Genomic DNA, 27,120 nt, shown 5'->3' on the forward strand with positions numbered 1-27,120 from the left:
GGCATTTCCTAATTTGTCCGATGCAATTCACCATTTTGACTTATGTTCCCGTGGGTTTTGTTAGGTGAACAATTTGCCGTAGCGTGTGTTTGTTACGGGTACCACCGGTGGGGCAGGATACAGTTACTTCGTACACATCGTACATCGGAATCGTACATCGACTCTGTTTTTTTAAGAGATTTGTTATGAACATAAAAATGGTTGCATTTCTTAATATTATCATACTGCTATCCAACTAAGACAACATGCCACAGTTTAACAAGGATGACCCACGTGTACCATGTTTAAACGTCTTTTGGTATGATGCGGCTCACCTTCCGCTCTGTATTGACACTCTATATTGTTTCATATGAGGCATTTTACATGCTCTTACAACTGGAATATGCGAGCTATGCATTAGCACTTGCATACTACTTTAAGACGCGGGTACAATAAGAGTTATCGTTCTTGTTGTGACGTAGTTGACGTGTTCATACACCAATATTGATTCTCCATTCGATGTCTCCCGGAAAAGCACGAGTTGGTAACAAATGGATCGTTTTGCATGCAGGTATCAACAGAACACTTCCATACTGCCCGGTCTACTCGTCACAATTAGATTGTGCCTATACTGGTCACATCTCCATAGCATTTTATGCCTCTAATTCAGCACATGTACCGAGGCAATATCAACGCGATGACAGATATTAACAGATATTAACATTCATTTGCCTAGCATCCATGATACCCACGTCATATGTATATGACCCACCCAGTGCAATCTTTTTCTTGAAGGAAACATACGGCTAAAACAATGAGGAGTATATAGTATCGCGTGTATGCAATAATTTTACCAAAGGGATTCGTGGTAGAAAATAGTCACTACTAAACTTATTCTTCGCAGGGGCATGGACAACCGTTTCTGCGTTACACAAATCTCAAAGGCATTGAGAAAAGACTGCGACTTAAAGTAAACCTACTGAATAAATATCGAAGAAAATTATTAAAAAGGAAACTTTACGTAGGCCATTTACGTATAACATATAGGACTTGAAGTATAAATAACTTGATTCAATGGAAATAAGCCAGCAGAAATAGCACTTTCGTATATGATGGCGCAGTCAACAGTGGTCGTGTGACTAGTATGTTAACCCCTCACCTGGCCCTTGAGAAGTTGAGACACGTGTGCTAAATACGCTACGGCATCAACTAACGTTAAATAACAACCCGAATCCCGCGTACCAAAATGGGGTTGGCAGCTTCTTAATAACTTCTATACACGGGTCATTACCAGCGTCTTTTTTTCCCCTTCAGCTATATGGATGTCGATATGCCTGGTATATCTAAATAGGTTATCTACCATAACATGCTGTTGACAAAGACTGGCAACGCGGCGGTCGAGATAATGAAGACCTAACAGAGATGAAGATATTTAAAAGAATGACATTTTAAGTCAGTGGATGTCCTCGTCCGTAGGAATCTAAATAAACGGGGATGTTTTCTCGTCAGAACGCGACATGTAATGTGAAAACAAGTACTAAATATTCACGTTGACTCCTTCTTATTCAAATAATCTAATTGTTAATTCCATCAAGTCGAAACATAAAAGTCTTGATAAATATGTGATCAATAGTACCGACATTTTAAAGGCTTTGCTCTAATTAACTATTTCTTGGTAGAGGCATTATTTATACAACATTATTTTAGAATTCTCCATTCACACCCTCACTCGCAAGCTGGAATTTCTCGCACATAATAACCAACTAATCTACGATAAAAGCAGTTGCATTAAGCAACCGGTCTTGCATTATAGATGCACAATGCGCCCGAATGTAGCTCAAGATAATCATTAATGTCGATCTTTAATTACAACGTTTCAAATGCTCTCTTATCGGAAGGAGTCGGGAGTCCTAGACAACACCAAGACCAATCCACAAAAAAACCACATTATTTTCTGTCTGTTACTGACCGAATCGACCGTAAAGCTCTTATCGCGTTTACATTGTTCTGTCATGATTAAATTAATTACGTTTCATGCGGAATTGTTTCGTCGTGAAACCAAGCAGTAACTACCCAGAAGCAGGAGAAAGTTGTCGGCTTGGATACTGCAGCTGACCAGTAACACGGGAAGATGTTATGAAATAATGTATACACCTGCACGTCAATACTGACTGGGGTTCGTTGACAGTGCGTTACCCGGTATTTTACGAAGCTTCAGCCAGTCGCTGCAGAGAGTGCGCATTGGCTTCATTTTGATCCCAGCGTGTAACCCGTTCACGTTTCAGTAATTACAGTACATGCCTTCCATGTCATGTTTCTCAAGAGAATAGGGATAACATCACCATTCCTATAAGATGATATTAAGTGTTATGTGAGAGTAACTACAGGGAATGTCGTGATTGTGTCGATACGTCTTAGACACAAGAAAAGATACAGATTCCACATGACAAATACACTCACGAATCGGTGTTCGCGAAACGGTACAGCATGCCCTTACAGGCAAACAACAACAACCTTCATAAATCCAGGAGCAACACAAACTTTACCTCTCAGTAGGGTTTATAAGATGTTTGATTTTCAGTTGGAAACATCTGAAGATATTGATATTATATCCGAAAACCTGAACTGTACTGGCCCTTAGTCAACACCAAAAGAATACTTATACATGTATTGTTAAAAACAAAAGAATACTTTTTTTTTAATTTTAAACTCATAATTATTTTTTTTTAAATCGTGACTACACAACTACTGATGAGCAACTTAGACATCATTGTTGCTGATATTACTACCGAATGAAAATAATATATCGACATTGTACAGACAGAATTTATCTTTAACCGGCACTAACAGAAATAATGATGTGCAAGTATAACTTTAGGTATATATAACTGGATGTACAAATATATAACTTCAGGTATATATAACAGGATATATAAATATATAACTTTAGCTGTATAAAACTGGATGTATAAACATAGCCTAGAGGTATGTATAACTTGAGGTATAAGTATATAACATGAGGTTGTTTTAACTTGAGGTTTAATATATAACTTAGGTATATATAAATGAAGGAATAAACATTTAACTGGAGGTATATATAATTCGAGGTATAAATGTAAACTTGAGGTATGTATTTCTTGAGGTATACATATAATAACTTGAGGTGTATATAACTTGAGATATAAATATGTAACATGGGTGTATATAACTGTAGGTATAAATATATCACTTTAGATATAAATATATCACTTTAGGTATGTTTAACTTGAAGTATAACATTATAACTTGAAGTACGAATACATATAACTTTAAGTACATGTAACTGGAGGAAAACATACATTCTTCGAAAAAGAGACGCACAGGTTGATTTTTAGTAAATTGATTGTACCTAATACTGTCGATATATTTAATTTAATATCATACATACAAATATGAAATTTTGGAGCTCGATAGTCACTTGTTGTCGTTGTACAAAGGCATTGAAAACTGTTCATTGTCATTACACATTATGCCACAAGGTGGTGCTGAGCTCAGTATCTTGTGTGACCGCCACGGGCAGCAATCACAGCTCTGCATCTCCTCGGCACTGACTGGATAAGTGTACGAATTCTGTCCTGCGGTATTCGGTGCCATTCTGCTTGTAACGCGTTGTCCAGTTGTGGGAGTGTCTGCCGCGTGCTCTGACGTCGACGTACACGTCGACTGAGTTCACCCCAGAGGTGTTCGATTGGGTTGAGATCTGGAGATCTCGACGGCCAAGGCAAGACGTTGATGTTGGCAGTATGAGGTAGTCAACCGTGACACGAACTGTGTGCGGTGGAGCGTTGTCCTTTTGAAACAGCTCCCTCTCCACGACGATAAACACGTTTATATTCCATCTCGCCGGTGAAGAAGAAATCGTAATCCATCGCTAAAACCACACTCGTCTCCAGTTTATCAAATTCCAAGGCTGTAAGGTATGGCTCCAACGCAAGCGTCACTGTCGATGGATTTGTTGCAAGACAGAGACGTTATAACTGGTCTTCTGGGTCGGATTCAAACCTCGCGAAGATGGTTCCTGACAGTCTGGTCCGATATCCTCCTCAAACCAGGGATGCGTCCTGCAGTCTCCGTAGCTGTGGCATTGCGCTGTCGCAGGTGTAGCGTAGGTGTGTCGAATGTAGCGATCCTGTGAAGGGGTGGTAACTTTTGGTCGGCCGGTTCTCGGACAGTCTGCAGTGGAACTGAACTGTGTGTATCGGTCACAAAGTCGGCAAATGTGCTGTGGTGTACGTTGAAACGGCGTGCAACAGAAGACTGCGATTCCCCTCTTTGGATACGTCCTATGGCGATGACTGGAAAAATGTTGCCAATTGAATGACACATTATTGGCTTATGCTTGCCTTTTTATAACCACTACCACGAGTTACGAATGCCATAATTTTCACGTGCTTTTTGCTTTTGTTTTCCTCCATGCCATTTTTTATCAAGTGTGAAAACAATGCCGTTCAATAAATTGCAAATCGACAATGGCTGCGTTTTGACGCACCGTATGTTCAATATCAGGCAACCAACGTTTTCCAATAACAATTAACGAGTATTATCGATCAACGCAATTGGGATACTAGTACATGCATCAACCAAGTCATCGAGCTTGTTCACTCGATCCCGTCAGTCGAATCGCACGACAAACATGGGCGATGGTCGTCACGGTTCTACCTTGAGGTATATATGTCACAGTCAATGTGAAAAATCATTTAAATTTTCACTTTAAAATATACCAAAATATTTCAGTAATTTTACAATTATTTTTCCATATATTTTATTATGACAACGAATTCAAAACATCGTTTTGCTCTATTTCAGCACCCAGTGCCTGAAAAAGATCGGATTAAACAAAACCGAAAGTCAATGTGTATTTTATACATTTTGAGGAGTTCTGATCCAAGCGTAATAAGTCTATTGTGATGTTAAAGCCCCTTTGAACTTCCTGATAACTGATCTGACAAGAACAATTGAAATATGCCGTTAAAATAATTTCGCGTTTCATAAATTACCAAAGTGAACATTTCAGACATTTGTCATATTGAATGTAACATATATGACTTGAAGTATAAATAACTTGATTCAATGAAAATAAGCCAGCAGAAAAAGCACTTTCGTATATGATGGCGCAGTCAACAGTGGTCGTGTGACTAGTATGTTAACCCCTCACCTGGCCCTTGAGAAGTTGAGACACGTGTGCTAAATACGCTACGGCATTAACTAACGTTAAATAACAACGTAAAATCATGAATTGTTCCTGTCGCTCATCTATCTTTCAAGTACATCATCCGTGTTATAAGCATTGAATTGCAGCTTTAACCAGTGCTAATGAATACGGGAAATAATTAGCATTTTTTCTTCAACGAGAATGAAAGTGTTTTCTGCAAAATACATGTTTAAAACATTGTCTGTACTATCAAGTGATAAAAAAACAAGAAAATTGCATGTTTATATTGCGCCGTTCCGAGGCCTAACGCAGGCTATCTGTGGGCATTTACAATCAATAACAACTCAAAGGCAGTCGTGGGTCAACACAGGCAAGAGTTGGAGGAAAGTCTTGAGACCCAGGAGACACCAAATGTTTCGTTATCCAGGTCGAGATTTAGGCTGCGCCTGGACATTCGAGGAACCCTGTTTTCTGGGTTACCTGACGACACATCTCTCCGATCACTGTTTTCTATAAATAATGATAAATACTGCTGTCAAAGCAAATGGAGTGGGTCCAATGAAAATTAATTTTGATTTCTTTAAACAAGTTGTAAAATATGAAATAGTTCAATATTCTTGCGTCAATCCACAATCACACGTTTGTTGTCAATGATTAAGTCAAGTCTCCTTCCCCTCATTCATGAAGAAGAGGAAGCACTGCTTATCCTTCTGTATGTGCGTGTTACATAAGTACTTCCACTCAGGAAAGTCCTTACAAAGTCTAAGTGTGGATTAAATATCAATTTACTGTTTCTGTGGCGACGTACTTTCTCAATGTACCATCGATAGTATAGAGGAACGTTAAGTGACATAGGAACTATTACTCTGACAGTGTACCTCGACACCAAGCATGACACAACACGTCTAGGATCTCAATCCGGCCAACCACTTACAATTACACCCACCATGACACAACACGTCTAGGATCTCTATCGGGACAACCAGTTACATTTACACTCAGCATGACAAAACACGTCTAGGATCTCTATCGGGACAACCAGATACACTTAGACCCAGCACAACACAACACCTCTAGCATCTCTAACGGGTCAACCAGTTACACTTACACCCAGCATGACACAACATCCTCGGATCTCTATCGGGACAACAAGTTACACTTACACCCAGCATGACATAGCACGTCTAGGATCTCTATCGGGACAACCGGATACACTTACACCAATCATGACACAACATGTCTAGGATCTTCATCGAAACTAGCACTTCCACTTACACCCAGCATGACAAAACACGTCTAGGATCTCTATCAGGACAGCCAGTTACACTTACACCCGGCATGACACAACACGTCTAGAATCTCTATCGGGAGAACCAGTTACACTAACGCCCAGCATGACACAACACGTCTAGGATCTCTATCGAGAGAACGAGTTAAACTTACACCCAGCATGACACAACACCTCTAGGATCTCTATCGGGACAACCAGTTACACTTACACCCAGCATGACACAGCACGTCTAGGATCTCTATCGGGACAACCAGATACATTTACACCAAGCATGAGTATGATCTATATTAGTACAATCACTTACACTTACACTCAGCATGACACAGTTCGACTAAGATCGCTATCGGGAAAACCAGTTACACTTACACTCAGCATGACACAGCACGACTAGAATCTCTATCCGGCCAACCAGTTACACTTACACCCAGCATGACACAACATGTCTAGGATCTTTATCGGGACAAACAGTTTCACTTACACTCAACATGACACAACACGTCTAGGATCTCTATTGGGACAACCAGTTACATTTACACCAATCATGACACAACTCGTCTAGGAACTCTATCGGGGCAACCAGTTACAATTACACCCAGCATGACACAACACGTCTAGGATCTCTATCGGGACAACCAGTTACACTTACACCAAGCGTGACTATGATTTATATTGGTACAATCAGTTAAACTTACACCCAGCATGACACAGTACGACTAGGAGCACTATCGAGAAAATCAGTTACACTTACACCCTGCATGACACAACACGCCTAGGATCACTATCGGGACAACCAGTTACACCTACACCCAGCATGACACAACACGTGTAGGATCTCTATCGGGCTAACTAGTAACACTTACACCAAACATGACACAACACCTCTAGGATCTCTATCGGGACAACCAGTTACATTTACACCCAGCATGACACAACACGTCTAGGATCTCTATCGGGACAAACAGTTACACTTACACCCAGCATGACACACCACGTCTAGGTTCTCTATTGGGACAACCATTTACACTTACTCCCAGCATGACACAACACGTCTAGGATCTCTATCGGGACAACCAATTACACTTACACCCAGCATGACAGAAGACGTCTAGGTTCTCTATCGGGACAACAAGTTTCACTTACACTAAAAATGACACAACACGTCTAGGATCTCTGTCAGGCCAACCAGATACGCTTACACCCAGCATGACACACCACGTCTTGGATCTCTTTTGGAAGAACCAGTTACACTTATCCCCAGCATGACACAACACGTCTAGGGTCTCTATTGGGACAACCACTTACACTTACGCCCAGCATGACACAGGTCGTCTAGAATCGCTATCGGGACAACCAGTTACACTTACACCCAGCATGACACAAGACGTCTAGGTTCTCTATCGGGGCAATCAGTTACACTTACACTAAGCATGACACAACACGTCTAGGATCTCTGTCTGGCCAACCAGATACACTTACACCCAGCATGACACAACACGTCTACGATCTCTTTCGGGAGAACCAGTTACACTTACACCCAGCATGAAACAACACGTCTAGGATCTCTATCGGTCTAACTAATTACACTTACACCCAGCATGACACAACTCACCTAGGTTCTCTATCGGGCAAACCAGTAACACTTACACCAATGATGACACAGCACATCTAGGATCTCTATCGGGCCAACCAGGTACACTTACACCCAGCATGACACAACGCATCTAGGATCTCTATCGGGACAACCAGTTACATTTACACCCAATATAACACAACACGTCTAGGATCTCTATCGGGACAACCATTTACACTTACGTCCAGCATGACACAACACGAATAGGATCTCTATCGGGACAACCAGTTACACTTACACATTAGCATGACACACCACGTCAAGGTTCCCTTTTGGGACAACCATTTGCACTTACACCCAGCATGACACAGCACGTCTAGGATTTCTATCGGGACAACCAGTTACACTTACACCTAGCATGACAGAAGACGTCTAGGTTCTCTATCGGGACAACCAGTTACACTTACACTAAGCATGACACAACACGTCGAGGATCTCTGTCAGGCCAACCAGATACACTTACATCCAGCATGACAAACCACGTCTAGGATCTCTTTCGGGAGAACCAGTTACACTTCTCCCCAGCATGACACAACACCTCTAGGATCTTTATTGGGCCAAGCAGTTACACTTACACCAAGCAGGACTATGATCTATGTTGGTACAATCAGTTACACTTACACCCAGCATGACACAGCACGACTAGGATCTCTATCGGGCCAACCAGTTACACTTACACCCAGCATGACACAACATGTCTAGGATCTTTATCGGGACAAACAGTTCCACTTACACTCAGCATGACACAACACGTCTAGGATCTCTATTTGGCCAACCAGTTACATTTACACCAATCATGACACAACTCGTCTAGGAACTCTATCGGGGCAACCAGTTACAATTACACCCAGCATGACACAACACGTCTAGGATCTCTATCGGGCCAAGCAGTTACACTTACACCAAGCATGACTATGACCTCTATCGGGACAACCAGTTACACTTACACTCAGCATGACATAGCACGACTAGGATCTTTATCGGGACAACCTGTTACACCTACATTTAGCATGACACAGCACGACTAGGATCTCTATCGGGACAACCAGTTACACTTACACTTAGCATGATACAGCACGTCTAGGATCTCTATCGGGCCAACCAGTTACACTTTCACTCAGCATGACACAGCATGACTAGGATCTCTATTGGTACAACCAGTTACACTTACACTTAGCATGTTACAGCACGTCTAGGATCTCTATCGGGACAACCAGTTACACTTACACCCAGCATTACACAGCACGACTAGGATCTCTATCGGGACAACCAGTTACACTTACACCAAGTACGACTAGGATATCTATCGGGACAACCAGTAACACTTACATCTAGTATGACACAGCACGACTAGGACCTCTATCGGGACAACCAGTTACACTTACACCCAGCATGACACAGCACGACTAGGATCTCTATCGGGAAAACCAGTTACACTTACACTTAGCATGACACAGCATGAGTATGATCTTTATCGGAACAACCAGTTTCACTTAGCTGCCATCCCAGCAAGATAACTAGTGAGCGAAGTGTCGTAAAATATATATACGCCTTTTGGCGTGTCATCAGAAGTAACGCGTCAGAGCTGAAGGTGAGACCGACTGACACATGAGGAATGACGGGGAAAGGAGGCAGCCAGTAAGGTCTCCTCAACTTATATATGTTTTCAGAAAATATAGGTCTATTGTATGTCTTAGGTGCTCGTCCATGACACCCGTGAATCACCTGTCTGACAGGAGAAACTACACGTGTCCAGATATTCATGTCCTGTGCGGGTCAGTGTACAGTTGTACATACACTCGGGTTTTCATTCAACTTGAACCTCGGGGTCTCGATTTGTAACAATTATCTTCCCAACATCGTCAAGCCATGTTGCATCTGAGACTTATACTTTTTTTCAGAAATGTATTATGTATAGGCACCATATCTTTTGTGTATAAAATTAGAGTCTTGTCCCAGTTTTGTATAGTTTAATCAATATAGTGACTCGAGGGGATAAACCTAAGAATACACATCTAATGCACACCATAGGGTATGCTCAGGTAAACCTGTTATATGTTAGATAATGTACATGACGGCTCATAACGAGAACAAAGCCCAAAGTGGTACAAGCTGATCTGTGACGTGCATTCTCCACTAAGTAAGATGCCTCACCTCCTGTGACGTGCATTCTCCAATAAATAAGAGGCCTTACCTCCAGTGACGTGTATTCTCCACTAAGTAAGAGGCCTCACCTCCTGTGACGTGTATTCTCTACTACGTAAGAGGCCTCACCTCCTGTGACGTGTATTTTCTACTAAGTAAGGTGCCTTTCCTCCTGTGACGTGCAATCTCTACTAAGTAAGAAGCCTCACCTCCTGTGACGTGCATTTTCTACTTAGTAATTTATAAGAGACCTCACTTCCTGTGACGTGTCTTCTCCACTAAGTAAAAGGTCTCACCTCCTGTGACGTGTATTCTCCACTAAGTAAGAGGCCTCACCTCCTGTGACGTGCATTCTCCACTAAGTAAGAGGCCTCACCTCCAGTGACCTGTATTCGCCACTAAGTAAGAGGCCTCACTTCCAGTGAAGTGTATTCTCCACTAAGTAAAATGCCTCACCTCCAGTGACGTGTATTCTCCACTACGTAAGAGGCCTAACCTCTTGTGACGTGTATTCTCCACTAAGTTAGTGACCTCACCTCCAGTGACGTTTATTATCTACTAAGTAAGAGGTCTCACTTCCAGTGACATGTATTTTCCACTACGTAAGAGGCCTGACCTCTTGTGACGTGTATTCTCCACTAAGTAAGTGACCTCACCTCCAGTGACGTTTATTATCTACTAAGTAAGAGGGTCAGCTCCAGTCACATGCATTCTCCATTAAGTTAAAAGCCTCACCTCCTGTGATGTGCATTCTCTACTAAGTAAGAGGCTTCACTTACTGAGATCATACTAAACCTTTTCACATGTAGAATATTTCCAGGTGATCGGATGTACTGGATCTAAATGTAATCTTACACATTAGCTTTCTTGTTTGAGTGTGTGTTTTCAAAAATGTATACGACTTCCTAACACAATTGTCAAATCAAAAAAAGAACTTTCCATAAAGCTGTAGACATTTTTCTTGTGATTGTGAAACCATGTTGCTATTTTAGTGTTTGTTCATCAAATGTATTCATGGCAATTACTACTATTTAAATTATGTCGCTTGAGTTAACCGTATCACATGTAAAACCTGTGCAAAATTGATAAAACGAAATATGTAGCAAACCCTCTGTTCCATCAGCTGCATGTTTATGGGTACCACTTGTACCACATTGGTCTTGTGTTTGCTGCCACAGGACCATGTTAGCATTTGGTCGGGACAAAACGAAAGAGATAAAGAGCGTTGCTTGATGGCAACACTGCATTTTATACTTGCTTTGATAGCTCTCTTGAATGTCCAAACTATCAGCGACTTTGCAGCGCTGATATTATGTCCCATTGTTAAATTTCCAAAAGGGCGCAATCAAATCTAGCACACATAGCCGTATTGCAGCGTGACAGATTGCGGCCCACTCATTACCCTATCGTGCTATTGACAGACCTTCGCGAAAGCTAATGGTTAAAATAGATCTTTTCCGATGGGATTCTTTTATTCAGTAATTCCAGCTGCCCATCCCCCAGTTGAGAGGAAAGATGTAGTTTTGTGCAATATCATTCAAACAAAGAGAGCCCTTTCTAAGCCGTGGTACACGCCATAGCCGCTCTACAGACATAAATAATAAGTAAATACATCATTGTCGCGAGTGTGTCAATAAAGGTCCATTTTCTGGATTATTGGGTGCTGCTTTTATAGTTATCTCTGGTTTACCCGATAAAGCAAATGAATATATTGTGGGAATGGTTTGCCGTGAGAAGTCAATTTATCACTTGAGGTCCAGGAGCACCGGGCAGCACTTAACGTAGTCTGCAGTAGCATGTAGGGGTTTGTGCACTGTACTTCCTTCTCCGGCTAGTACGCTCACAGTTTGTATTGACGAAACAACGGATTGAAGTTTATGCCCTTCAAGACAAACATTAAAATCAAAGAGGTATTTCAATCATCAATGAACTTTTTTCCTGTCTGATGCTACTTTGAAGGCACATTTTTAACACCTTTCCCAGACCAATACGCGCTTACGAATAAAGGCTGTCCCTCGTCGCACAATCCAATGCTTTAATAGTAATATTATAGTGAATAGAGATATAAATTGTCCTCACGATGAGCTCGCTGAAAGCATACCACTGATGATGATCATATCTGACCTTTTTCCGATCATTGTTTGTCCTATGTTAAGGTAAAGACGCTTCACTTATCATTAAAAACAAATTCCTCAAAGATCATCCACGAATGTTCCGATATTAAGTTTTACAGAATTTGAAATGAGATTGGTTTCGAAACTCCTTTTAATCTGGTAAAAACGGTACTGATCTGTATACTCATCAACATTTTTCTCAGAATTTGAATAAGATTTACTTCACCATCCGCCAATTCATCCAGTGTATCAATCATTGCTGTAAGATGAAGTAATGACTATTTAATGACACTAATATCGTCAGCATTTATGCGTTGACACACTGGAAAGGTCTCATTCTTTCTTAGGATGCGCCTATGAGGTACGATTCAATCCCCGCTAGACCGCATCTGAGGCACTAATTTACACATAATGTCTTGGCATTAGACGCTTCTGATTGAATTATATCGACGCTATACTGTCCTGTATCCAACTCCTGGGCGCCGGGAGCGGTAATAAGGATTACCGAGAGTACATGGATGTGTACGATTTTGTAGCAAGTTGACTGAAAGATTTTGATATTCTCAATTGCTTGAGCCAGTCAGTCCGTTTTGTTTTACGCCCCGTTTAGCATACATAAAGTGAACGCAGAGCTTCCTCATAATGGACATATACCTTTGATAGTCGTTGAGCAGGAAAACCGTGCAAGTATCCAACTGATAAATTAAATTTCAATAAGGAATATTCATGCAGCATAAATATTTTACTTTCTTTCCGCCACTTTGTGGCAACCAATCATATTGAATTATGTCAAATATACTTGTGTCTATCTTTTTGTCTATCCAAGTTGTTTTGTGTTACACTTTAGTTAACTTGACGAATACAAGTAGTCTAATGTGATTCTGTCATTTCAGGATCTGAAGAAAAGGGAAGTTAATGGACACAACATGGAACACGCCATGCGGCTGAAAATGACCAAAAGAAGCACAAGTAGGATGGCATATGACGACAGTGAACTTGTTGATGACTTGACAGAAATGGGGAAGCGATACCTTGACTCTCTAGGCGGAGCTCAAATCCATGGCTACAAGCGTTTTTTTGATCCACTTGCTGACATAGATGTGCAAACAAAACGTTACCTTGACCCCATTGGTGGATTTGAGGTGCATGGATATAAGAAGCGATCAGCTAGCACAGCCGGAAGGTCAGCCCACAGCCGCACAAAAAGAGCCCTGGATACCCATGGAGACTCCAAAATCCATGACGGATTAACGAGACACACGAACAAGGTGGATGCGGATAAAACCCATGATGGGTTCAAGCGAGGTTTTGACACACTTGGTGGTGCCCAAATCCATGATGGATTCAAGCGAGGTTTTGACACACTTGGTGGTGCCCAAATCCATGATGGGTTCAAGAGAGGTTTTGATACACTTGGTGGTGCCCAAATCCATGATGGATTCAAAAGAGGTTTTGACACACTTGGTGGTGCCCAAATCCATGATGGGTTCAAGAGAGGTTTTGACACACTTGGTGGTGCCCAAATCCACGATGGATTCAAGCGAGGCTTTGATACTCTGGGTGGTGCCCAAATCCACGATGGGTTCAAGCGAGGCTTTGATACTCTGGGTGGTGCCCAAATCCACGATGGGTTCAAGAGAGGTTTTGACACACTTGGTGGTGCCCAAATCCACGATGGATTCAAGCGAGGCTTTGATACTCTGGGTGGTGCCCAAATCCATGATGGGTTCAAGAGAGGTTTTGACACACTTGGTGGTGCCCAAATCCATGATGGATTCAAGAGAGGCTTTGATACTCTGGGCGGTGCCCAAATCCACGATGGGTTCAAGCGAGGGTTTGACACACTTGGAGGTGCCCAAATCCACGATGGGTTCAAGAGAGGTTTTGACACACTTGGTGGTGCCCAAATCCACGATGGATTCAAGCGAGGCTTTGATACTCTGGGTGGTGCCCAAATCCACGATGGGTTCAAGAGAGGTTTTGATACTTTGGGTGGTGCCCAAATCCACGATGGCTTCAAGCGAGGCTTTGATACTCTGGGTGGTGCCCAAATCCATGATGGATTCAAAAGAGGTTTCGATACACTTGGAGGTGCCCAAATCCACGACGGGTTCAAGCGAGGCTTCGACACACTTGGGGGTGCCCAAATCCATGATGGGTTCAAGCGAGGTTTCGACACACTTGGGGGTGCCCAAATCCATGATGGGTTCAAGCGAGGCTTCGACACACTTGGGGGTGCCCAAATCCATGATGGGTTCAAGCGAGGCTTCGACACACTTGGTGGTGCCCAAATCCATGATGGATTCAAGCGAGGTTTCGACACACTTGGAGGTGCCCAAATCCACGACGGGTTCAAGCGAGGCTTCGACACACTTGGGGGAGCCCAAATCCATGATGGATTCAAAAGAGGTTTTGACACACTTGGAGGTGCCCAAATCCACGACGGGTTCAAGCGAGGCTTCGACACACTTGGGGGTGCCCAAATCCATGATGGGTTCAAGCGCGGGCTCGATACATTAGGTGGGGGGCATATTCACGATGGATTCAAGAGAGGTTTCGATACTCTTGGTGGCTTCAATGTGCACAGTTTTAAAAGAGGACTAGACACTTTGGGAGGCTTCAATGTGCATGGGTTCAAGAGACGTGCTGACAAGAAAGGAAAAAATGAAAACGAGGAATGAACAATGCTGTTGCAATAAATAGCGTAATGCCCTATATTGGAAACAACTGTGACGATTGAAAAGCCTAAACAAACACATGCAAAAAGCCTATCATCACATTATAGCATGCAATACGAAGTTCGGTCTCTTCGCCTCATAGAACAAGGAAGTCTATGCAAGAGGCATCTTCTGACAGTGAGGTGATCACAGGAGTGTTTTCTGAAATACAGTGTACAGTGACTGTGATACTTGTTTTTGTTTAAAAATAATATAATATATATTTTCCTCGCAATGATACATGCATTTGTAAATTTCATAAAATAGTCCTACACATACATGTTTATGGGACTAGAATCCGGTTAACCCATTCACGAACAGCAGTTTCAAATGACTGTAGGCGTCATTATGTGTTCATCACTTTCACACGAACCATAAACGTTAACTGATATTTATTAATAATGTGAAAATGCAGTATGTCGATGTTTTGTTACTTCTTATGCGTGACGGCAGAATAAAATGCGAATTTCTGGAAGATTTTATTTTTAATATCATGCATAATTCATGCAGTCAGTCCCTTGTAAGACACGCGTCGCTTATTCCCAGGCATGTGATTGTACACGAAAGTGTTTATACACTGTTGCATGGACGACATGTACATCCACACGCAGAATGCGTATACCGATAAAAACTGGAGTGAAAGCAAAACCTAGGCTTTGTATTTATATAACGACGTGCAAGTCCGCAAGTGTGTGGATGCTTGTACAAGCTAAATGAGAAACCTAACTCAGACACAATACACTGTTTCCGTCCTGTCATTGTGTAACCCAAAATATTAATGCCGAGCGCAAGGCAGGTTAACAACAACTACCTGGGATCGAACCAACCTTCCACTGTCTGGCAGATGCTCTATTCGGTAGACCAAGGAGAATTTAGCAAAAGGATATTTATTTATGAGAGAGGTTATACATACATTTACAACGGGAATAAGTGAGAGCTGATGTAGCGCCTATGTATAACTTTAAGACGCGGGTAGAATACGAGATATCGCCCTCCGGTCAGACGCACTATCCACCAAACCACGGAGTCTGTCAAACCGGTTAGTGGCAGCTAGTGCCCGTGGGGAAACTAACATTAATTATTAATGAACATTTAGGAAACCGCCTTTTCTGCTGGATATACACATCCTGGAACGTCCTTTGACGCCATGGATATTCCAAACCCTTGAACTCCAAGTAACTGTTCATGGGATCCCATCAGTTTACTCCCTACACGGATGCGCACTGACCTCTTTATTCCCAAGCTCATTAAAATTAGATCTTAGTTTTCGCTAACGCTGAACAAGGATCTGAGACATCCCATTACGGGTCACGTCAGAACGACCTTTCGCGAATTTTGACCGACCAATGAAATGACTGACAAGAAATCCACATTAGCCAATCAGAAGGCAGCTTCTCGAGCTTTACGACACTAGTTTCAAACTGACGACTACGCTTCGAAACATATTTTGACGTATTCTCGATTAAAAAAATTAAAACTGATAAGAAGAACATTCTGGAATGGCTTATAGATGGCCTAGGTTGCATGGCTATACTCATAAAACCCGTAACTGTCGTTCGGAATACCCCGTGTTAAATATTTCGTGGTTGCATGATTAGAAAACACATTCCGAAAGTCACTTTCATGATCTGGTAAGCGACACTCGGATTGGTTGGATGAAAGGTCGTTCTGACGTGACCCTTGATAGGATGTCCTCAGATCTTTGTTTAGTGATAGCGAGAACTAAGATCTGATTTTAATGAGATTGCTTTATTCCGCGAACTTTGTTAAAATACGTTTAGAGACGACTTGCTTCCTCTTCGCGACGGTAGTAGATGGGAAAAATAGGTTTTGTTGCAAATATCTGATAGCACAGCACATGTCGGGAATTGATTCCTGTTTTACCCGCGGAGGTGATCAAAGATAGTGGATCAAAAAGATGTAGAAACGTGGAAAGGAATACAAAGGCAATGGAATGTAGAGATGGTGGGACAAGAAGGGTGTGGAAATGTTGGGAGGGATGCGGAGGTGATGGAATGTAGAGATGGTGGGACAAGGAAGGTGTGGAAATGTGGGGAGGGATGCGGAAGTGATGAAATGTAGAGATAGTGGGACAAGGAGGGTGTGGAAATGTGGGGAGGGATGCGGAGGTGATGGAATGTAGAGATCGTGGGACAAGGAGGGTGTGGAAATGCGGGGAGGGATGTGGAAGTGATGGAATGTAGAGATAGTGGGACAAGGAGGGTGTGGAAATGTGGGGAGGGATGCGGAGGTGATGGAAAGTAGAGATAGTGGGACAAGGAGGGTGTGGAAATGTGGGGAGGGATGCGGAGGCGATGGAATGTTGTGATAGTGGGACAAGGAGGGTGTGGAAATGTGGGGAAGGATATGGAGGTGATGGAATGTAGAGATCGTTGGACAAGGAGGGTGTGGAAATGCGGGGAGGGATGCGGAAGTGATGGAATGTTGAGATAGTGAGACAAGGAGGGTGTGGAAATTCGGGGAGGAAACGGTGAGGAAACATGGAGAGGGGTGTTGACGTGGTTGGTGTAGAGGTGGCGTGTCACCAAGGTGTGTAAACTTGGAGAGGGGTGTTGATGTGTTTGGGTGTACAGGTGGTGGGTTGTGAACGGTGTGGAAACGTGGAGAGCATGTTGACGTTGTTAGGAGTACAGGTGGTAGGTCCTGAAGGTGTGAAAACGTGGAGAGGGTTGTTAACATGATTGAGTGTAGAGGTGGTTGGTTATGAACGGTGTGGAAACGTGGAGAGGGGTGTTGACGTGGTTGGGTGAAGAGGTCGTGTGTCTCGAAAGAGTGAAAACGCTGAGAGGGTTGTTAACATGATTGAGTGTAGAGGTGTAGGGTTATGAAGGGTGTGGAAACGTGGAGATGGGTGTTGACGTGGTAGGGTGTAGAGGTGGTGTGTGACGAAGGTGTGGAAACGTTGAGAGGTGTGTTGATGTGATTGGGTGTAGAGGTGGTGTGTTGTGAACGGTGTGGAAACGTGGAGAGCATTGTTGACTTTGTTAGGAGTAGAGGTGGTGGGTCCGGAAGGTGTGGAAACGTGGAGAGGTGTGTTGATGTGATTGGGTGTAGAGGTGGTGGGTTATGAACGGTGTGGAAACGTGGAGAGTGGTGTTGACGTGATTGGGTGTAGAGGTGGTGGGTCCCGAAGGTGTGAAAACGTGGATAGGGTTGTCAACATGATTGAGTGTAGAGGTGGTTGGTCACAAATGTGTGGAAACGTGGAGAGGGGTGTTGGCGGTTTTGGGTATGGAGGGGGTTGTGAACGCTGTGGAAAAGTGGTGAGCGTTGTAGACGTGGTTGGGTGATGACATGGTGGGTTATGAACGGTGTGAAAACTTGGAGTGTGGTGTTGACGTGATTGGGTGTAGAGGTAGTGGGTTATGAACGGTGTGGTAACGTGGAGAGGGGTGTTGACGTCAATGGGTGTAGAGGTGGTGGGTTTTGAACGGAATGGAAACGTGGAAAAGGATGTTGACGTGATTGGTTTTTATAGGTGGAGGGTCACGAAGATGTGGAAACTAGGAGAAGGATGTTAACGTGATTGGGTGTAGAGGTGGTGGGTTATAGACGGTGTGGAAACATGGAGAGGGGTGTTGATGTGATTGGGTGTAGAGGTGGTGGGTTATGAACGGTGTGGAAACGTGGAGAGTGGTGTTGACGTGATTGGGTGTAGAGGTGGTGGGTCCCGAAGGTGTGAAAACGTGGATAGGGTTGTCAACATGATTGAGTGTAGAGGTGGTTGGTCACAAATGTGTGGAAACGTGGAGAGGGGTGTTGGCGGTTTTGGGTATGGAGGGGGTTGTGAACGCTGTGGAAAAGTGGTGAGCGTTGTAGACGTGGTTGGGTGATGACATGGTGGGTTATGAACGGTGTGAAAACTTGGAGTGTGGTGTTGACGTGATTGGGTGTAGAGGTAGTGGGTTATGAACGGTGTGGTAACGTGGAGAGGGATGTTGACGTCAATGGGTGTAGAGGTGGTGGGTTTTGAACGGAATGGAAACGTGGAAAAGGATGTTGACGTGATTGGTTTTTATAGGTGGAGGGTCACGAAGATGTGGAAACTAGGAGAAGGATGTTAACGTGATTGGGTGTAGAGGTGGTGGGTTATAGACGGTGTGGAAACATGGAGAGGGGTGTTGACGTGGTTGGGTGTAGAGGTGGCGTGACACGAAGGTGTGGAAATGTGGAGAGGGATGTTGACGTGATTGGTTTTAAAGTAAGTGCGTCACGAAGGAGTGGAAACGTGGAAAGGTGTGTCAATGTGAATGGGTGTAGAGGTGGTGGGTTATGAACGGGGTAGAGACGTGGAGAGGGGTGTTGACGTTATTGGATGTAGGTTTTGTGCGTCACAAAGGTGTGGAAACGTGGAGAGGGATGTTGACGTTATTGGATGTAGGTTTTGTGCGTCACAAAGGTGTGAAAACGTGGAGTGTGGTGTTGACGTGATTTGGTGTAGAGCTGGTGGGCTATGAACGGTATGAAAGCGTGGAGAGGGATGTTGACGTGATTGCGTGTAGAGGTGGTGGGTTATGAACGGAATGGAAACGTGGAGAATGATGTTGACGTGGTTGGTTTTATAGGTTGAGGGTCACGAAGATGTGAAAACGTGGACAGGGATGTTGACAAGACTGGTTGTAAAGGTGTAAGGTTATGAACGGTGTGGAAACGTTGAGAGGGGTGTTGACGTGGGTGGGTATAGAGGTAGTGTAACACGAAGGTGTGGAAAGGTTGAGAGGGGTGTTGACGTGATTGGGTGTAGAGGTGGTGTAACACGAAGGTGGGGAAAGGTGGAGAGGGTTGTGAACATGATTGAGTGTAGAGGTGGTGGGTTTTCAACGGAATGGAAACGTGGAGAAGGATGTTGACTTGGTTGGTTTTAGAGGTGGAGGGTCACGAAGACGTGGAAACGTGGAGAGGGATGTTGACGTGACTGCGTGTAGAGGTGGTGGGTTAAGAACGGTGTGGAAACGTGGAGCGGGGTGTTGACGTGATTGAGTGTAGAGGTGGTGGGTTATGAAGGCTGTCGAAACTGACTTGTTTGGGTTTAGTAGAGGTGGTGGGTCAGGAAAGTGTGGAAACGTAGAGAGTGTTATCTACATGATTGCGTGTTGAGATGGTGGGTTATCAACGGTGTTAAAACCTGGAGAAGGGTGTTGACGTGGCTGGGTATAGAGTTTGTGGATGCCGAAGGTGTGAAAACGTGGAGAGGGTTTTCAACATTATTGGGTGTAGAGGTAGTGGGTTATGAACTACGAGGAAACGTGGGGAGGGGTGTTGACGTGATTGGGTGTAGATGTGGTGTGTCACCAAGGTGTGGACACGTGGAGAGGGATGTTGATGACCTGATTTGGTGTAGAGCTGGTGGGCTATGAACGGTGTGGAAACACGGAGAGGGGTGTTGACGTGGTTGGGGGAAGAGGTGGAAGGTTGTGAACGGTGTTGTAACGTGGAGAGGGGTGTTTACGTGATTGGGTGTAGAGGTGGTGTGTCAACGAAGGTCTGGAAACGTGGAGAGGGATGTTGACGTGAATAGTTGTAAGGGTGGTTGGTTATAAACGGTGAGGAAACGTGGGGAGGGGTGTTGACGTGATTGGGTGTACAGGGGGTGTGTCACTAAGGTGTGGAAACCTGGAGAGGGATGTTGATGTGAATAGGTGTAGAGGTGGTTGGTTATGATCGGTTTGGAAACGTGGAGATGGGTGTCGACGTGATTGGGTGAAGAGGTGTTGGGTTGTGAATGGTGTGAAAGCGTGGAGAGGGGTGTTGGCGTGATTGGGTGTAGAGGGGGTGCGTCATGAAGGTGTGTTAACGTGGAGAGGGGTGTTGAAGTGATTTGGTGTATAGGTAGAGGGTTTATGAACGGCGTGGTAACGTTGAAAGGGGTGTTGAAGTGATTTGGTGTAGATTTGGTTGGTTGTGAAAGGTGTGTTAACGTGGAGAGGGGTGTTTACGTGATTGGGTGAAGAGGTGTTTGGTTATGGACGGTGTGAAAGCGTGGAGAGGGATGTCGACGTGAATAGGTGTAGAGGTGGTAGGTTATGAACGGTGTGGAAACGTGGAGAGAGGTGTTGACGTGATTTGGTGTAGATTTGGTTGCTTGTGAATGGTGTGGTAACGTGGAGAGGGGTGTTGACGTTATTGGGTGAAGAGGTGGTGAGTCACTAAGGCGTGAAAATGTGGTGAAGGGTGTCGACGTGATTGGGTGTAGAGGTTGTGGGTGACGAAGGTGTGGAGACGTGGAGAGGGGTTTTGACGTGATTTGCTGAAGAGGTGTTAGGTTATGAACGGTGTGGTAACGTGCAGAAGGGTGTTGACTTTTTGGGGTTTTGATTTGCGTGGTTGTGAACGGTGTGGTACCGTGTAGAGGGTTGTTGACGTGATTGGGTGTAGAAGTAGTGGGTTATGAACGGTGTGGTAACGTAGAGAGGGGTGTTGAAATCATTGGGTGTAGATTCAGTTGGTTCTGAACGGTGTGGTTACGTGGAGAGGGGTGTTGACGTGATTGGGTGTAGAGGTGGTGTGTCACGAAGGTGTGGAAACGTGGAGGGGGATGTTGACGTGAATAGGTGTAAAGGTGGTTGGTTATGAACGGTGTGGAAACATGAAGGGGGGTGTTGTGATTGGGTTTAGAGGGGGTGCGTCACGAAGGAATGGAAATGTGGAGAGGGAGGTTGACGTGATTGCGTGTAGAGGTGGTGTGTCACGAAGGTGTGAAAATGGGGGGAGGCAGGTTGACGTGATTGCGTGTAGAGGTGGTGGGTTGTGAACGGTGTTGAAACGTGGATTGGGTTGTTAATATGATTGTGTGTAAAGGTGGTGGGTTTTGAACTTTGTGAAAGCGGTGGGGAGGGGTGTTGACGTGATTGGTGAAGAGGTGGTGGGTTATGAACGGTGTGAAAGTGTGGAGAGGGATGTTGACGTGATTGCGTGTAGATGTGGTGGGCTATGAACGGTGAAGAAACAAGGAGAGGGATGTTGACGTGATTGGGTGTAGAGGTGGTGGGCTATGAACGGTGTGGAAACGCGGAGAGGGGTGTTGACGTGGTTGGGGGAAGAGGTGGAAGGTTATGAACGATGTGAAAACGTGGAGAGGGATGTTGACGTGATTCGGTGTAGAAGTGGTGTTTGAGAGAGGAATGGAAATGTAGAGAGGGAAGTTGACGTGGTTGGGTGTAGAGATTGTGGGTTATGAACGGTGTGGTAACGTGGAGAGGGGTGTTGACGTGATTGGGTGTAGAGGGTGTGTGTCACGAATGTATGGAAACGTGGAGAGGGATGACGTGAATGGTTTTAGAGGTGATGTGTCACGAAGGTGTGGAAACGTGGAGAGGTGTGTTCACGTGATTGGGTATAGAGGTGCTGGTTTGTGAACGCTGTGGAAATATGGAGAGCGTTGTTGACGTGGTTGGGTGATGAAGTGGTGGGTTATGAACGGTTTGAAGACGAGAGGGGTGTTGACGTAATTAAGTGAAGAGGTGGAAGGTAATGAACGGTGTGAAAGCGTGGAGAGGGGTGCTGACGTGATTAGGTGTAGAGGTGGCGTGTCACCAAGGTGTGTAAACTTGGAGAGGGGTGTTGATGTGTTTGGGTGTACAGTTGGTGGGTTGTGAACGGTGTGGAAACGTGGAGAGCATGTTGACGTTGTTAGGAGTACAGGTGGTAGGTCTTGAAGGTGTGAAAACGTGGAGAGGGTTGTTAACATGATTGAGTGTAGAGGTGGTTGGTTATGAACGGTGTGGAAACATGGAGAGGGAGGTTGACGTGATTGCGTGTAGAGGGGTGATGGGTTGTGAACGGTGTTGAATCGTGGGGTGGGGTGTTGACGTGATTAGGCATAGCGTTAGTGGATCCCGAAGGTGTGAAACGTGGAGAGGGTTGTTAATATGATTGGGTGTAGAGGTGGTGGGCTACGAACGGTTTGGAAACGTGGAGAGGGGTGTTGTCGTGGTTGGGTGTAGAGATTATGGGTTATGAACGTTGTGGGTAGGTGGAGAGGGATGTTGACGTGATTGGGTGTAGAGGTGTAGGGTTATGAACGCTGTGGAAACTTGGAGAGGGGTGTTGACGTAGTCGGGTGTAGAGGTGTGTGTCACGAAGGTGTGGAAACATGGAGAGGGGTGTTGACGTGAATGGTTTTAGAGGTGATGTGTCACGAAGGTGTGGAAACGTGGAGAGGTGTGTTCACGTGATTGGGTATAGAGGTGCTGGTTTGTGAACGCTGTGGAAATATGGAGAGCGTTGTTGACGTGGTTGGGTGATGGTGGGTTATGAACGGTTTGAAGACGAGAGGGGTGTTGACGTAATTAAGTGAAGAGGTGGAAGGTAATGAACGGTGTGAAAGCGTGGAGAGGGGTGCTGACGTGATTAGGTGTAGAGGTGGCGTGTCACGAAGGTGGGGAAACGTGGAGAGGGGTGTTGACGTGATTTGGTGTAGCGGTGGTGGGTCACGAACGTGTGGATATGTGGAGAGGGATGCTGACTTGATTGGATGTAGAGGTGGTGTTTGAGAAAGGTGTTGAAATGAAGAGAGGGTTGTTGACGGGGTTGGGTGTAGAGATTGTGGTTTATGAACGGTGTTGAAAGGTGGAGAGGGGTGTTGACGTGGTTGGACGTAGAGGTAGTGGGTTATGAACGGTGAGGAAACGTGGATACGGGTATTGACGTGATTTGGTGTAGAGGTGGCTGGTTGTGAACGTTGTGATAACGTGGAGAGGAGTGTTGAGGTGATTGGGTGTAAAGGTGGTGGGTCCCAAAAGTGTGAAAACATGATTCGGTGTAGAAGTGGTGGGTTTTGAACGGAGTGGAAACGTGGAAAAGGATGTTGACGTGGTTGGTTCTAGAGGTAGAGGGTCACGAAGGTGTGGAAACGTGGAGAGGGGTGTTGTCCTGATTGGTTTTAGAGGTGGTGTGTCACGAAGGTGTGAAATCGTGGAGAGGCTTGTTAACATGATTGGGTGTAGAGTTGGTAGGTTATAAACGGTGTGGAAACGTGGAGACGGGGGTTGCTGTGTTTGTGTGTTGAGGTGGTGGGTTGTGAACGTTGTGGAAACGTGGGGAGGGGTGTTGACATGATTGGGTGTAGAGGTGGTTGGTTATTAACGGTGTTGAAACGTGGAGAGGGATGTTGACGTGATTGGGTGAAGAGTTAGTAGGTTATGAACGGTTTGAAAGCGTGGAGAGGGGTGTTGACGTGATTGGGTGTAGAAGTGGTGGGTTTTGAACGGTGTGGTAACGTGGAGAGGTGTTTTGACGTGATTGGGTTTGGAGGTGGTGTGTCACGAAGGTGTGGAAACGTAGAGAGGGTTGTTGATGTGGTTGGGTGTAGAGGTGGTGGGTTATGAACGGTGTTGAAATGTGGAGAGGTTTGTTTGCCGTGGTTGGATGTAGTGGTGGTGGGTTTTAAACGGTGTCGAAACGTGGAGAGGGGTGTTAACGTAGAGGGGTGTAGAGGTAAAGGGTTATGAACGGTGTGGAAACATGGAGAGGGTTGTTTACATGACTTGGTGCAGAGGAGCTGACGTGATTGGATGTAGAGGTGTAGGATTCTGAACGGCGTGGAAACGTCGAGAGGGATTTTGACGTGATTGGGTGAAGAGGCGGAAGGTTATGAACGTTGTGGTAACGTGGAGATGGGTGTTGAGGTCATTGGGTGTAGAGGTGGTGGGTTTTGAACGGAGTGGAAACGTGGAAAAGGATGTTGACGTGGTTGGTTTTAGAGGTGGAGGGTCACGAAGATGCGGAAACGTGGAGAGGGATGTTGACCTGATTGGGTGTAGAGGTGTAGGGTTATGAACGGTGTGGAAACGTCGAGAGGTGTTTTGACGTGATTGGGTGAAGAGGTGGAAGGTTATGAACGGTGTGGAAACGTCGAGAGGGGTTTTGATGTGATTGGGTGAAGAGGTGGAAGGTTATGAACGGTGTGGAAACGTGGAATGGGATGTTGACATGATTGGGTGTAGATGTGGTTAGTGAGAAAGGTGTGGAAATGTAGAGAGGGTTGTTGACGTGGTTGGGCGTAGAGGTAGTGGGTTATGAACGGTGAGGAAACGTGGATACGGGTGTTGATGTGATTCGGTTTTGAGACGGGTGGTTGTGAACGTTGTGGTAACGTGGAGATGGGTGTTGAGGTCATTGGGTGTAGAGGTGGTGGGTTTTGAACGGAGTGGAAACGTGGAAAAGGATGTTGACGTGGTTGGTTTTAGAGGTGAGGGTCACGAAGATGCGGAAACGTGGCGAGGTTTGTTTGCCGTGATTTGGTGTAGTGGTGGTAGGTTATAAACGGTGTCGAAACGTGAGAGGGGTGTTACCGTAGTTGGGTGTAGAGGTAGTGAGTTATGAACGGTGTGGAAACATGGAGAGGGTTGTTAACATGACTGGGTGGAGAGGAGCTGACGTGATTGGATGTAGTTGTGTAGGATTATGAACGGCGTGGAAACGTGGCGAGGGGTGTTGACGTGGTTGGGTGTAGAGATGGTCGGTTTTGAATAGTGCGGAAACGTGGAGAAGGATGTTGACGTGGTTGCTTTTAGAGGTGGTGGGTACCGAAGGTGTGGAAACATGGAGAAGGGTTTCGACGTGATTGGGTGTATATGTGGTGGATCACGAAGCTGTGGAAACGTCGAGAGGGGTGTTGATGTGATTGGCTATAGAGGTGGTGGGTTGTGAACGCTGTGGAAAAGTGGAGATTGTTGTTTGATGGTTGGATGATGAGGTGGCGGGTTGTGAACGGTGTGGTAACCTGGAGAGTGCAGTTGACGTGATTGGGTGTAGAGGTTTGTGGGTTTTGAACGCCCTGGGAACGTGGAGAGGGATGTTGATCATGACGTGATTGGGTGTAGAGGTGGTGGGTTATGAACAGTGTGGAAACGTGGAGAGGGGTGTTGACGGGGTTGGGTGAAGAGATGGTGGGTTATGAACGGTGTGAAAACGTGGAGAGAGGTGTTGACGTGATTGAGTGTAGAAGTGGTGGGTCACGAAATTTTGGGAACGTGAAGATGAGTTAGGATAAGATGGTGTGTAGAGATAGTGAGACACGAAGAATGTGGGAACAGGAACACAGAGATGGGTGGTTAGGGGATGGAGTGTTGGGTAAGTGTTGCATGAAGGATGTAGAGGCGTGGAGAGTAATGACAAGGCGATCGTGTGTCGAAATAGTGGTGGGTGAATGGCGTGGGAGGTTGAAGAGTAGTGAAGAGGGGATGGAGTGTTGAGATAGCGGGGATCAAGGGTATGGGGACGCGGAAGGGAATAGACGAAGGGATGCAGTGAAGAGATAGTTGAGGACGAAGGATTTGGGGACGTGGCGACGGATACGGAGGTAATGGAGCAGGATATAAATGACGCACGAAGGGTGTGGGAACATGGTTAGGCTTTCTAGGGGTATGGAGCGTAGAGGGTACCACTTCACTTCACCACCACCTTCAGACATCACTCAGTCTACACACTCACATTTGCATGTTAACGTCACCTTCAGATACCAATATCTCTACACAAAACCCTCTGTTCTCTCACCCCTCCACTTCTACACCACCTTCAGACACGATTTTCTCCATACACATCCCATTGTTCTCTCATCCCTTCACTTCTTCACCACCATAAGACACGACTATCTCCACACACATCCCTCTGTTCTCTCATCCCTTTACTTCTTCACCACCACCAGACACGACTTTCTCCACACACATCCCTCTGTTCTCTCACCCCTTCACTTCTTCACCACCATAAGACACGACTTGCTCCACACACATCCCTCTGTTCTCTCATCCCTTTACTTCATCACCACCATCAGACACGACTATCTCCACACACATCCCTCTGTTCTCTCACCCCTTTACTTCTTCACCACCATAAGACACGACTTGCTCCACACACATCCCTGTGTTCTCACATCCCTTCACTTCTTCACCACCATAAGACACGACTTGCTCCACACACAACCCACTGTTCTCTCACCCCTTCACTTCTTCACCACCTTCAGACACGACTATCTCCACACACATCCCTCTGTTCTCTCATCCCTTCAAATATTCACCACCTTCAGACACGAC

The 27,120-nt window shown here is 45.0% G+C and overlaps 1 protein-coding gene across 1 annotated transcript in view; it reads left to right on the forward strand.

Annotated features, from left to right (window-relative positions):
• The window catches only part of LOC139470911 (feeding circuit activating peptides-like), a 35,552-nt gene extending 20,010 nt beyond the window's left edge, over positions 1 to 15,542 (forward strand). The window contains exon 2 of the mRNA XM_071253238.1: positions 13,244 to 15,542. Coding sequence (XP_071109339.1) covers positions 13,244 to 15,031 — 1,788 coding nt within the window. The 3' untranslated portion in view covers positions 15,032 to 15,542. The remainder of the gene's footprint in view (positions 1 to 13,243) is intronic.
• The last annotated feature ends 11,578 nt before the right edge of the window (positions 15,543 to 27,120 follow it).

This window comes from Haliotis cracherodii, unplaced genomic scaffold (genome assembly GCF_022045235.1).
Source record: "Haliotis cracherodii isolate W230 unplaced genomic scaffold, xgHalCrac1.p SCAF_21, whole genome shotgun sequence".
NCBI lineage: Eukaryota > Metazoa > Mollusca > Gastropoda > Lepetellida > Haliotidae > Haliotis > Haliotis cracherodii.